The following is a 13,661-nucleotide window of genomic DNA, read 5'->3' as shown; positions in this document are numbered from 1 at the left end:
AGCTCTGGGGAGATAAAAGACAAAGGCCCCCAAGTCTCCCCCCTGCCCCCGTCCCACCTCTTTTATATAAGGGGAGGCCCGGAGCAGGGCTCCGAGGGGCCGGAGAGCCGCCTCTCCCCGCCAGTGGGACTGGCGGGGGGAGCAGCCACACTGAGTCTCGCAGCCCGTCCTGGCCCCCTTCCCCGGGAGGGGCCCGGAGGGAGCTTCGTAGGTGGGTTTCCACCAAAATAGCACCCGTGGTGCGCTGCTGTGACGGCAACGCTGCGCCGATGCCTCTGCGCCAGCCCGTTCCCTCTGCCGCAGCACGCGGGAGGCTGCCGGGGCCTCGAGCCGCTCGCAGCAGCGAGGTGGGCGCGAGTCTCCCCGCGGCAGGCTGCACTCGCCCCGGCCTCGGTGCCTCTGCCCTCCCAAAGCTCCCTGCTCCCTGGCTGTTTTCCCTCGGTGCCAGCTGGGGCTGGAGCTCCCAAACAGCCGGCCGTGGCCTTGGGCGGCTTTTGTTTTGCTCTGGGCGGTTGCACTCCTTTTTTTCCCTGCGCATAAACTCAGCGCTTCCCATGCTCCGGACTGCGCTGTGCCCCTGCGCAGGGACAGGCGCCGGGCCGGGACCCGGGACGTGACGGGGAGGCCGTTCCTCCGCCGCAGGTTGCAGGCTGAGCTCGGAGCCGAGCCAGCCCCATCCCGGGGCTGCGGGGCTCACGGGGCCCGCGGTCCTGGCGGCTCTCGCTCCCCGCACGTCACTGCTGTGGCAGAAACCGGCCCGGCGCTGTATTAACCCCGTGCCACGAGGCTTGTTCAGCAAGAAATGGGTCAACTCCCAGCGTGGCGTTGCTGCAGCGCAGGGACAGAGCGGGAGAGCTCTCCTCCTCCTCCTCCTCCTCCTCCCTAGGGCTGCTCGCTGCTGCCGTGGGGGGGTTCGGAGGCCGTGGGCAAACATCTCGCTGCCTGGGGTGCTCGCGGGGGGCCGGGCTCATTGGAAGCTGCAGGAGACTGACCTTTCCACATGGGAGCTGAGCGCTGAGCTCAAGCAAAACCACCCCGGGGGCATAGCTGCGCTGGGGTTTATCCTGCACCCCCAGCTCTGGCGTGCCCGGGGACCGTGTTGTGGCCGCAGACAACGACGCGCAGAGCAGTCGCCTGCGTGGGCACGTGAACGCGAGCATCGGTCCTCGCCGAGATCTGGCTGCTCAGCCCTGGGGGCTTTGATATGCAGCAGGCAGGTAGATGAGGCCTCTGGGATGAAAGGTGCTCGGTGAGTGGGAGGACATTACAGTCCTTATTGTGTGTTCAGTACTCAGCCGTTCCAGCCTTTGATACCTCGCTGCTCAGCAGCAGTGGGATACGGTCCGGGCCAGCCCGAGAGTGGGATTTCCCTTCTGGAGATGGTGATGAGGGGCTGCGCGTGCCCCGAGGAGCAGGATGGCGCAGGCAGCCCCTCGTCTTCCCCTCTCCTTGCTCCGGAGAAGGTTTCCTCCACCTGGCAGTCGGCATCAAGGCAGCGCACGGCGGAGTGAGATGTTTGCCCGTGACAGCTCTGTGCGGCTGCCAGGTACCGTCCTGCCAACGCAGGCACAGGCAGCTCCTGGTCGCTGTCCGTCCCAGGGCTTTATCTGGGCACCCAGCAAGGCAGGATCCGGCCCATGCATACGAGCATCTCCCGAGAAGCCAAAGCAGGGATCTGGGCATCCATTTTAGGCTCCACGGTGATGGATGGAGCTGCGTGAGCATGTCAGGTCCTGACGCGCTCGGGGTGCACCCCAAGTCCGCGTTGGATGCGATTAGGTGCCGCCAGCTCCGGGAAGGATAGGAGCGTTATGACTGGGGCCGGGAGGGAGGCAGCGCGGCCCCGGCGCGTGGCTGGGGCTGCCGGGGGCCGCGGCGCTGCTTTGCATCGGCTGGTGGCAGGGGCGGGAGGCAGGATGTGTGGGGGCTGAGTTGTCAGTTAGCATGTTATCTTAGAGCAGGGATAAGTCATTAGCGAGGCAGAGCAATAAAAAACAATTCCCTTGGAGTCGTCTCGTTAACGGTCCACTGGAGGCCAAGGACGGAGCAGCCGGTGCGTTCCTGGCTCCCTGCACGGGAGAGCGGCTGCGAGGCTCAGCCGGGGCCCAGATCTGGCGGGGGCCTTGTGCCCCCCGGGTGCAGCAGACCTGGCCCCAGGGACGCACCTCTGGGTGCCGGCCACTGCCTGCTCCCTCCCTGCAGCTCGCGGGCCCCTGCGTTACCCTGCGGCACCTGGGAGCAGTCGGCTTTCCCGGGAGGCTCCAGCAGGTCCCGGCGTGGCCAGAGGCAGCCGGTGAAGCCCTTCGCTCCCCAGCGGGCTCTTGATGCTGGGCGTCAGCCTAATGAGCAGAACGGTCCCTTCTGGGCAAAAAACCCATTAATTTTCATCCTGCTATTAAAAAAAAAAAAAAAAACTCCTTTAGACTGATGTCATCATGAAGCTCTGGCAGATGACCTTGGCTACTTAGGTCAGCTGAAGCCTTGGGGTGGAGGCGGAGGATGAGGAGGGGACCGGTCCCAGCAGGGGAAGCTTGTCCCCTCCCTGCTCCCGGGGGAACCGTCTCCGTGGAGTCTCCGTGGATTTGGGAAGCGCGGTGCGTTGCGCGGAGACACACGCACACTGCAACCCTTAGCAACAAGGATGCTACATGGCAACAGCCGTCTCAGCCGTCCTGGTGTGTCGTGAGGAGGCAGAGAGACAGGTTCCCCCCGCCCTTGGCTACATTGATCTTTTTATGATTATGATTATTTTTTCCAGACAAAACAAGGATTCAGGAGGGGACGTGCTGGCTCTGCGTGTGATCTGGCAGCCTTCCTTCGCCTCGTGCCGAAGCTCAGTGGCTTTCAAAGCCCAGCCCAGATGCGGGTGCTGGCCGGGGCCGTTGGGGTGCTTGCAGGGGGGAGCAGAGAGGAAAGATGGGAGAGGGACGGAGACGGAGCAGGATGAAGCTAAGCCCTGGCACAGGGCAGGGAAGGAGCGGAGAGGACGGGGCTCGCGGAGTGGTGAACGCAGGCTGCGGGGAGGTGTGCGGTGCTGCAGGAGACGTCGTGGTCCAAGCAGAGCCCTCACCCCATCCTTGTGGTTCACAAGCGGTGCCTGCCCTGTCCCCGCGCTACCCCATGGCCAAGGATCTCTAGTCCTGGGACGGGAGCTATGGGACAGCAATGCAAAACGGGGACGGTTTTGATCCCAGCACGAGGCAGACAGAGATTTGGGGACCCAAAGCCCTTGAGGTCTCCTGGTTGCTGTCCCCGGGTCCGGAGCTCGCTCGCTGTGGTGGCGAGCAGCGGGGACAGAGCCGGTCCCTGTGCCGGAGAGCTGCCGAGAAGGGCAGCGTTACCGAGGGGAACCGAGCACCGAGGCTGCGGCGAGCGGGGACAGGCGCTGGGGACAGCTGGTGGCAGCACTGCCGTCACCTCGGCCCAGGGCTGAGCCTGCCCTCGTCACTCCACCGCAGCCAAGGCGGCTCCGAAACAGCTCCGCGGAGAAAAGGACCGGGGATTTGTCTTGGACCTGCTCCCTCCATCACCCGCTGCTCTCATGGCAGGGTGCAAAGTCCTCCAGGGAGGGTGCCGGTTGGTCCCACCTGCGCCCCTCAGCCAGAAAACCTTTTCTGATATAGGAATTTAAGGATCCGCACTACCAGCATGCTTTTTGTTAAAAAAAACCAATAGCAACAACAAAAATACACAGTCAATTTTCCAGCAATTAGCTCCAGCGAGAACATTTCAAGACGTAGAAAGCTCCGCCCTGCAGGATTAATTAAAGCCTCCAATTAATGCCTAATTTAAATGATGATGATGGCTGTTATCATTTCATATTGATTTTCTTTCTGGTCTTAAAATAGAGCTGCTGTCCCTTCCCTGCCGCCTTTTCCACACCCCAGGAGCTGTTTGTTCCCTCTGTTTGATTTGCCAACGCTAAGCGTGTCTGGAAAATCGAGCCTTGTGTTTTGGGGTATCGACAGGCAGCGTTTGCTTCGCGGGGAGCTGGCGGCGGAGCTCGGCCGCCCCACGGGTGGCAACGGGACCCGGCTGCCCCGTGTCTGTGGGTCCGTCCCAGCGCCGGGACGCTGTCCTGGCTCGGCTCTCGACTGGGATGGATGTGGCTCCTGGGCCTGGTCCCAGCTGAGGCCACCCACACCGCCCGCTGCAAGGTTCGCAGCCAGCCCGAAAGGGATGGGGACCGGCTCCGGCTCTGGGTTGCAGAATTGCTGCCCCCGCGCGCAGCCCATGCCCGCTTCCCCCAGCGTGATGGCCCGCACCGTGCCCACGGGAGCGCGGAGCGGAGCGGCCCCGGCTGGCACCCGGATCGGCCTGTTCGAGGGTGGGTGAGCATGCGTCTTTCCGGGGGAGTAAATGGGAGTAAACGTATTGACTTCTATACCTGGTAGACACCGTTCTGATTAAATATGCATCGCCCACATACAGGGTTTAAAGATGTTTGTGCAGAAAGCCCCTGTATGTAGCCGGAACTTTTATACAGTGGATATATGCTTGGCCGTGTGAAATTGGACTCCTGGCATATTAAATTTTTACTGCTGTAAACCCAAGCCCATTACTTTCCCCCAGCTCAGGCAGTCATAAACCTTGCTGCTGCTTTGCTTCCAGAATAAGCCGGGCATTTATGTTTCCCGGGAGCTGGTTCATTGGCGTAATGGATGTCTAACCTCCTGTAATTGCTAAGGTTATTCCGGCACTTGCATGCAAGCCCTGGCTCTGCTACCAGCCAGCTATCGCTGGGTTTATTTCAAGTGGGTTGCCGGTGGAGGAACTCGGAGGCGCCTGGAATGGCACCGGGAGGCTTTGAAATGCAGAACGCTGCAAGCCTGAAGTGGAAAACATGAGCACGCAGTTGTGGGAGACAAGGGGACAGTAAATGGTTGTACATGCTTAGGCCAGGAGATCAAGGATGCCTCGGGCCTGTCACTGCATCTGGACTACATCGGCTTGCTGACTCAGCTGATGGCCAGGGCTGAGCATCCCCAGACGTGGCCCAGGCGGCTCGGCCTCCCCCGTGGCTCTGCATCGCAGCACGAGGCTTTGGGGCTGCGGCTCCGTCTCCTGCGACGTGCTGCTGCGTAGAGGGGAGTGGGCCAGGGCTGGGGTGCTGCCAGGGCAGCTTTCCTTGACCTCTCCCCTCTGCCTTTCCAGACAAGGAGCTCCCGACACTCCCAGAGCTCCCAGCCCGGCTTGGCCGATCAAGCCAAACTTTCCTTCGCCTCGGCCGAATCCCTGGAAACCATGTCAGAAGCTGAGCTGCCCATTGGATTCAACAGGATGAACCGCTTCCGGCAGAGTTTGCCTCTGTCCCGGTCCACCAGCCAGACGAAGCTGCGGTCACCAGGTACCGTCGCCCTCTCCTGCGCGGGGGCTGCCTGGGCTCTGCCCTCCTCGCAGCAGCGCAGGGGGCCGGGGCGAGCAGCGTGGGGCTGCTTGCTCAGGGCTGAATCCAGTCTCCCTGTAACTACTGGAACCTGCGGTTGCAACGGGCCGCTCATGCCTGGGAGCTGGAGGAGCGACTGCTCCCAGAGTCCCACAGCAGGGACGGTGCTTTGGATGCTGATCCACCCAAGCATCTATTTTTGCCTCTGTGGACAGACTTGCATCTGCCACTTGCACATGTGCCATGTGTGTATAGGATTATTTTGTTCTACGCGAATAAAGCCAGTGGGAACAGAGGTCACTGCATGTAAGGCAGGAATGACCGTGGGGGGACAAGCTGCCTTCAGCCCTTCTGCTCCAGGTGGGGGTTGGATAGAGCAGAGATTACTGACCCTTCCATTGCACAGAGACCTCCAAGCATGGGCACAAGCCGAGGCCACGGAGCCGCGGCCCGTGGCATCTCTTCAGTGTTGCGTTGAGAAGGGGGGAGAGTGCAGCAGCTCTCCACGATGTGGGCACCTCTCACCCCTTACTGCTTGCTCTGCTTCCAGGGGTCCTTTTCCTGCAGTTCGGGGATGAGACAAGGCGTGTTCACATCACCCACGAGATCAGCAGCATGGACACCCTGCATGCCCTCATTGTCCACATGTTTCCCCAGAAGCTCACAATGGGGATGCTGAAATCTCCCAACACCGCCATCCTCATCAAGGACGAGTCGCGCAATGTCTTCTACGAGCTGGAGGATGTCCGGTGAGGGTGTGGGGCGGACAGGGAGGGGGGGAGCGAGCTCAGAAATCCAGCATGAGTTTTGCGTTGGTACCTGACATCAGGCCAATTCTCACAAGGAGCACCAGCCTCTAAGGGTTCCTCCTTATGCAAACAGAGTCACGAGAGCCTGCTCTCGCCTGGCTGCTGGTGTCAAGCTCATTAGCTTGCATTTTTCCTCCTCAGATGTGAGCTAATGTTGGCAACTTCTCCGCCTGCAGGGATGGTCCAGTCTCTTCCTTTTCAATGGGGGTAGAAAGACCTTTGCAATGGAGGAGGATTTCCTTGGAGATGGTGTAGGCAGCAAAGGTCATGTGAGGGTCTCAGGAAGAAACTAGGACAAGCAATATTTGTTCATCTCTGCGAAGTGTTACCTAGGAAAACTTGACATAGGGAAGAGCACCATGGAAACTACTGGGCCAACTACTCCTACTACTGGCAGGAGAGACTGATTTCCCTTTCTTTGAGGGCTTCACCAGAGATGAAATTAGTGGGATGACAGCAGAAGGATGTGGGTGCAGTCTTGTGAGGACCTGCTGGGGACTTGGAGGCTGCCTGTTTGAGATGCCTGGCTCATAACTCTCCCTCTCCTTGCAGAGATATCCAGGACAGAAGTATCATTAAAATCTACCGGAAAGAGCCTCTCTATGCCTCGTTCCCAGCCTCGCACATCACCAACGGTGACCTGAGGGTAAGGGGAGATGGGCGGGTCCATGGGGCAGGGGAGAGCATGCACTGTGTGCACAGCTTGGGTACTGGGGCTGGGGTTAGTGGAGAGAGAAAGTGATGGAGACAAAGAGGCTGGTAATTGTGTGTGTTTGCGGAAGGAGTAATGGCTGCAATTCATCTTCCCCAGTTCCAGCCTTGTTAGGTGTTACTTTAAGTGAATGGATGTTTGGAGCCTGACAGCAGAGTAATAAACATGATAATTAGGGAGTTCATCAGAATGAATCGTCCCGCTCCTGGATGGGAACGAGGGAGCTGCCGTTTGCCAAGGCCAGGTGAAGACACACGAGCCGCAGATCCCGGTTCGTGGTGCAGTCAGGGACAGAGCGTGGCTGCGGGGTCCCTAGCTCAGCCTCGCCCGGCAGGCGGGTGTTTGCTTGGGGATCGGTAGTTGCAGAGGGGCAGCGCACGGACACACACGTGTACGGAGAGCAGCTCTGCCCTAATCCTCGGCATCCGCAGCGGGGACCCACGGGAGGGTCACACCAAGGCAGGGTCCCAGCCAGGCAGAGCAAGGGAAGGGGGAGCAGCCCGGGGGGGCCGCCGTGCTGATGGTCCCTGTCTCTTCCCCGCAGAGGGAGATGGTTTACACCTCCAGGGAGTCCTCTCCCACCCGCCGGCTGAACAACATGTCGCCAGCCTCTCACCTGACCTCCGGCTCCCCGCCGCCCGTGCTGCAGTCCTCCTCCCCGTCCCGCTCCCGCATGTCCTACAGCGGGGGCCGCCCGCCCTCCTACGCGGGCAGCCCCGTCCACCACGGCGAGCGCCTCTCCAACCTGCCGCCCGCGCAGGGCGTCTCGCCCAGCCCCAGCGCCATCCTGGAGCGCCGGGACGTGAAGCCGGACGAAGACCTGGCTGGGAAGAACATGATGCTGGTGAAGAACGAGGGGCTCTACGCCGATCCCTACAGCATGGTGCACGAGGGCCGCCTCAGCATCACCTCCACCCAGTCCCTGGCTGGCATGGGAGATCCTTTCGGCTACTCCGGAGGGCTGTACAAGAGGGGCTCCGTTCGCTCCCTCAGCACCTACTCCGCGGCTGCCTTGCAGACGGAGCTGGAGGACAGCCTGTACAAGCCCAACGCGCAGATCTACAGCGACACGTACGGGCCTGGCCTGGGTTTCCGCATGCCGCCCTCCTCCCCGCAGAAGATGGCCGATGGGCGGCTGGTGGATGTGCAGCCGGGGCAGAGCCCTCACAGCCCCTACTCGGGGCCCCCCAGCCGGTCCTCGCCCGTCCGCCAGTCCTTCCGCAAGGACTCCTGCTCCTCTGTCTTCATGGAGAGCCCCGTCAACAAACCACGCAACCCCAGTTCCTCCGGGCCTCCGGAGCTGTTCCCTGGCCCTGCCGACCGCCCGCTGTCAGGGTTCAGCTCTCCTGTGCCGGCCAAGGATACGGAAACGAGGTAAGGAAGGAAACGGGAGAACCCCCCCCTCGGAAACTGGCCTTGCTGGCCACGGAGCGGAGGGTGTCCGGGGTGCCAGAGCCCGCTCCTCACCCGGCCCCTCTTCCTCTCCTGGCAGGGAGCGGATGGAAGCCATGGAGAAGCAGATTGCCAGCCTGACGGGGCTGGTGCAGAGCGCCCTGCTCCGTGGCTCCGAGGCCGAGACCCCCAGGTGAGGGTGGGATGGTGGGTGCCGGGGCCACCTTCTCCGGGGCACGGACAGGGCTGTGCCAGTGGGGAGCAGGGAGGGGGAACCTCTCCAGGCTCAGGGGAAATCTCCAGCCAGGGTATTTTCTGCTACGGGTTGGGCTGGAGACTCCTGCCCCCCCTTCCCACAGACACCTCCCTTCAGGGGGACATCGGCCCCTGCCGTGTCCCGGCCCCTGGTGCTGATGAGGACGGGGGTGCCCGTTCCACACTCATTCCCTTCCTCTCTTTTGTCGCAGTGAGAAGACGGAAACCACCAACGGCGGGACCCCCACATCAGCATGTGAGTGACCGGGGAGAGGAGCAGAGCCAGCCCCGCACCCCGCGATACCCCCGGCCCTCTGCCTGAGGCCGCTGCGGGTCCCTGGCCCCAGGGAGGGGGGGCCCCCAGGCCCGTGTCAGGGAGCTGTGGCCCTGCAGCCCCCCATCACGTGCTGGCAGCCGGCGGGGCGCCCCGTCCTGCTGAGGAGCCGTCCCTGCTTGGAGCCAGCGTGGGCTTGGGGGGACGATGAGTTTCGGAGGCCACGCGGAAACGCTGACAGACCGAAGCACAGCGTGGGCCGGGAGGGGGTATTCCCTGGAAAGCAGCAGAGCAGAGTGTGCACGCTCCGCTGGGATGGGGAATCTTCTCCAGGGAGCTGAAGAGGCCAAATTCTGGGGGTCAGACCAGAAAGGGGAGCAGGCAGAGGGACTGTGAGAAGTGCCGGGGGGGTGTAGACAGGGCAAGAGGAGTCCTGGGCTGGGAGTGGGCAGGGTGCAGGCCTGGGACAGGGAGATGGGAACGCTCCCCTCAGCAGCCTGTGCTTTCCCTCCCTGCAGCAGCCAGCCGGAGCAGCATGGGGACACCGGTGCCCGCGCCCCCGCCGCCCTCCGCCACAAGCACGCCGGCGGGGCAGCCCACTGCCATCACCCGCTTGCACATGCAGCTGCACCTCCACGACCTGCAGCAGAACGCCAGCGAGCTCCGCAACCAGCTGCAGCAGCTCAAGAAGCTGCAGGTGGGTACGAGGAGTGCTGGGGGGACCCCAACCCAGCCCTGCTCTTACCAAAGTTTCTCCAGCCCCGAGTGCAAAAATCCCCCTTTCCTGGCAACCTTGCGTGGGACAGGACTTGGCTGCGGAAGAGTCCTGAGCACAGAGCTCACTCTGTGTGCAGGGGGGTCACGGACGTGGACAGGGGACACGGTGCCCTGCAGAGCAGCCACAGTCCAGGCACAGACTCAGCCTCTCTCTGCTCCCGGAGAGCAGCCACACAGTTCCCTAAGTGCAGGCCCTGGATGGCATCTTGATCCTGGGCTGGATTCGACCCGCAGTCTGAAATGAAAAGGCCCTGTAGCCCGTTTAATATTCACACATGCCCACACTGACCACACTGCCGGGCCCCCGGCTTTGCTCTGACCAGCCCCGTGCCGAAGGCAAGGAGCAGTGACAGATGTGCAGGGCGTAAATGGGGCTGCAGAGGTGGCCGAGCTGGACCTGGGTGTGCAAGGGCGAGGGTCCCGATCCCTCCCCAGGCCGAGCCCAGGGCTGTCTCCGCAAGCGGCGAGTCCTGCGCCGTGCCCCTCGCCTACCATGGCCCCATCCAGGCAGCTCCCCCGGCCAGCGGGCTGACTGCCTTCCCTGACCCCCCAGCTGCAGAACCAGGAGACGGTGAAGACAATACTGCGGCGGACGGAGACGGAGATCAGCGTGCGCGTGACGGACACCATGCGCAAGCACGAGGACCCTCTGCAGCGCCAGCGTAGCCTGGTGGAAGAGGAGCGGCTCCGGTACCTCAACGAGGAGGAGCTCATCACCCAGCAGCTGAAGTGAGAGCCCATTCGGGTGGGAGCCCCGCGGGCAGAGCTGGCGCTGCTCGGCTGTGCCTGCCCCACCAGGGCCACCAGCTCCTGGCCCTTGAGTGGGGTGGAGGTCCTTGTACGCCGACCTCGATGGGCCAGATCCTCCACAGGCGCAAATCAGCATCCCTGCATGGTGCCCTGGTGTCCCCCAGTGCAGGGAGGAGAAGGCGTCGTGGTCCCCAGCCCAGCTCTGCTCCCCTCTCTGCAGTGCAGGATGGGAGCGGAGGGGACCTGCCAGCCTGGCCACCCTGCTCCCTCCCCTCTGGCTCTGCACAGTCCCAGAGTGGCAGTGACGTCCTTGCCCTGCTCTGTGTTCACAGTGACCTGGAGAAGTCGGTGGAGAAGATTCAGAAGGATTTAGCCCACAACCACCGGCTCGTCCCTGTGCAGGAGCTGGAGGAGAAGGCCGTGGTGTTGAAACAACTGGGGGAGACCCTGACGGACCTCAAGGGTGAGGGGCAGCGAGCACAGGGGACGGGGGGGCAGTCCTGGGCTGGAGGTACTGGCAGGGTTGGGAAGCAGCATCTGCTTGCGTCCCCCTACTCCATCCTCGCGTGTGGGAAGCCGTTGGCCTGGCAGCAGCACGGCCGCATGGCCCTGGGTTGCCCATCGCCTCTGGGTTTGTGTGTTTGCATATGCTGAGGCTGTGCATGCCTGTGCGCTTGCGTGCTTCACCGGTGCATCCCCGTGCGCTTGGCGGGTGCCGGGGCCACGCGTCAGCAGGGCGTCTGCCTGTAGTGCCTCACATGTGGCTGGTGTGTTTGCCTGTATCCCCAGCCGGGTTTCCGGGTGCCTGTGCAGGTATGGGCTGTGCGTGCCCTGCAGGTTTTGGGGTGTTTCAGTGGTGAGGGCACCCTGCACCCCTGCTGCCGTGTTCCCGGCTGCCCCGCAGGAGCAGTGTCCCTGTTTGCTCTGCTAGCTGTCGAAGTCCGTCCTGCAAACTCTGCCCAGGTTCCTCTGGCAGCTCATGGCTGCGGGGAGCCGCAGTCTCCCCCTCCCACGGGACCTTGCTTGCACCCTGCGCACACTGCATTTTATTTCGCTGCTCCTGCAGTTCCCCGCCCCGGGCTGCCCCCACCCTGCCCCTCATGAGCAGACCTACCCTGCGCTGCAATTCGCGGTGGCAGAGTTCCTGCTTCCCGGAGCCAAGGCAGGCAGTAGCTGATGATCTGGCAGAAGTAGCTGAGGTTGTGAGAGGGAGAGGGACAGGGGAGACGCGGGGAGGGCCTGGAGGCGCGGGGCAGAGGCGTGAACAGCTCTGTTTTCCTGCTGCCTTTACATAAAGTCGGGCTGATGCTGAGCAACCTGGACAAGCGAGCAGAGCCAGGAGCTCCCTGCTCCACATCAGGCCCTGCCCCAAGTCTGCAGGGCCGCCGTCCTGGCTACCAAGCCCCCCGTGGGGATCCACTCTGTGGGAGCGTTTGTGTCTATTGCTGCGGCTTGGAGGTGCCTGGTGGGGACTAAGAGTGGTGCCGGGGCTGGACGGGAGAGGTGAGGCCTCTGAGTGGCAGGGAGAAGGATGATGGGCACGTGGAGGCAGAGGGACACCAGCAGAGATGCCCCAGGACTCATCCTGCTTGGTCTGGCATGGCCGTAGTGGGTTTGGTGGGCATGGGGCGCCCGTAGCAATGCTGGCCTGGCTGGCTGGCAGGACCAGGAGGGACCGCTGGGCCCTGCGTGACCCCCTGCTCTCCCACCACAGCCCAGTTCCCCAGCCTGCAGAGCAAGATGCGAGTGGTGCTGCGGGTGGAGGTGGAAGCAGTGAAGTTCCTCAAGGAGGAACCAAACCGCCTTGATGGTCTGCTCAAGCGCTGCAAGACGGTGACGGACACCCTCGCCCAGATCCGCAGGTGAGCACCGCGTGCCCCTCCGGGGCAAACCCGCGCTGCCCGAATCCTGCCCCAGCTGCCCTCCGGCTCTGGCCCTGCTCCGCATCCTTGGCAGTGTCCCGTAAATAATCACATTTTCCTGACCCTTATGTGCACCTTGGAGGCTACAGCTCTGATGAAGAAAATCATCTTCCATATCCAATAATAATTGTAGGCTGGGAACTGTACCGCTGCTGAGCCTGCCTGCCTGTTCACATTACGAGATCCTTCATGATAGCTTATAACTTGGCCAAATGGGAGGAGGAATGCTCCATCACCGGGGCTTGCCTCAGGCTCATTTCTAGCCTGGTTTTCTAAGGAAATGAGCTTGTATGATCACTCAGTGTATGAATCTGCCTACCTGTCATTCCCCCTTTCCTAATAACTCCTGAATCCAGTGGCCAGTTGCAGCCGAATTTAACAGAGGAGCAGAATTCTGGGCGATCTCAGTTTCCTACAAGTTTCATGAAAATGGACAGCCAGGTAGAGAAGAGAGAGCTTATTAATGTGCTGTGCTAAGAGAGCCTGTAGCATGAACTCCACCCCTTCACAGACATCAGAGAATCTAAACCTTCGGCCATGAAATGCAGATGTTCAGGAGAGCAGCTTCATTTGCTCCTCTGGTTGTGGCGGGGCTCAGAGGGGTCGTAATAACCAAGCATGTCCGGGTGCTGACCCCGTCTCTTGCTGTGCCCAGCTCCCCGTGCCGTGCAGTGACCCAGTGGCTTCTCTCTCCCCGGCAGGCAAGTGGAGGAGGGCGTGTGGACCTCCCCGAACAACCTCAGCCAGTCCCCCAAGAAGATCGCCCCTGAGACAGACTTCAGCAAAGGGCTGGATTTGGAGACGCCCACCAGTCCCCCGGTGAGCCTCCATCACCTGACTGCCGTCACTGAGACCCTGGGCATGCCCAGCTTCGGGCACAGCCCCCCCCAGACCCAGACTCACCCCTCCAAGAGCAATAACCCTTCCCGGGCTCCGGAGATGGTACCTGCCAAGACCCAGACAGGCCCAGAAACTCCCAGCAAGAAGAGCGCAGACAAAGCCGTATCCGTGGAGGTAAGAGCCCGGGGCAGGTTCCTCCCATGGTGTCCAAACAAAACCCGCAACTGAGGGCATCTTCTAAAGGGCCTAACTCTGCTAGAGCTCTTTCCTTCCCAACATCCCGATGTCTCCCAGCTGAAACTGAGAATAAAAGCTAGGTGCATCCTCCTCCTCCTTGCTGGATTTCTAGGCTGAAGGGGCATCCTAAGAGTGGGGAGTCCCCAGTGTTGATCACGGCCTTGGGAGCACCGTCAAGCTGCATGTTGGCAAGTTGCAACTTGGTAATTAGAGCAGTGCGGGGCCCCAGGACTCCTGGTTCAGCGGGTGGCAGGTTGGAGGGAAGCACCAGGGCCGTGGCTGGGTCTTGTCTCACCTGCGAGGGCAG

At 62.0% G+C, this 13,661-nt stretch overlaps 1 protein-coding gene across 11 annotated transcripts in view; it reads left to right on the top strand.

Moving 5' to 3' along the window:
• SRCIN1 (SRC kinase signaling inhibitor 1) overlaps positions 1-13,661 on the top strand; it is a 64,882-nt gene that overhangs the window by 36,312 nt on the left and 14,909 nt on the right. For all 11 annotated transcript variants that reach the window (XM_064524674.1, XM_064524675.1, XM_064524676.1 and 8 more), the window contains 11 exons: positions 5,155-5,347; positions 5,937-6,135; positions 6,748-6,841; positions 7,452-8,281; positions 8,400-8,492; positions 8,767-8,810; positions 9,347-9,525; positions 10,159-10,334; positions 10,688-10,818; positions 12,070-12,217; positions 12,979-13,291. In XM_064524674.1, coding sequence (XP_064380744.1) covers positions 5,155-5,347; positions 5,937-6,135; positions 6,748-6,841; positions 7,452-8,281; positions 8,400-8,492; positions 8,767-8,810; positions 9,347-9,525; positions 10,159-10,334; positions 10,688-10,818; positions 12,070-12,217; positions 12,979-13,291 — 2,400 coding nt within the window. The remainder of the gene's footprint in view (positions 1-5,154; positions 5,348-5,936; positions 6,136-6,747; positions 6,842-7,451; positions 8,282-8,399; positions 8,493-8,766; positions 8,811-9,346; positions 9,526-10,158; positions 10,335-10,687; positions 10,819-12,069; positions 12,218-12,978; positions 13,292-13,661) is intronic.

Source organism: Dromaius novaehollandiae, chromosome 22, assembly GCF_036370855.1.
Source record: "Dromaius novaehollandiae isolate bDroNov1 chromosome 22, bDroNov1.hap1, whole genome shotgun sequence".
Taxonomy (NCBI): Eukaryota; Metazoa; Chordata; class Aves; order Casuariiformes; family Dromaiidae; genus Dromaius; species Dromaius novaehollandiae.
Note: the sequence above shows the minus strand (reverse complement) of the source record. Positions and strands in the feature narration are given on the sequence as shown.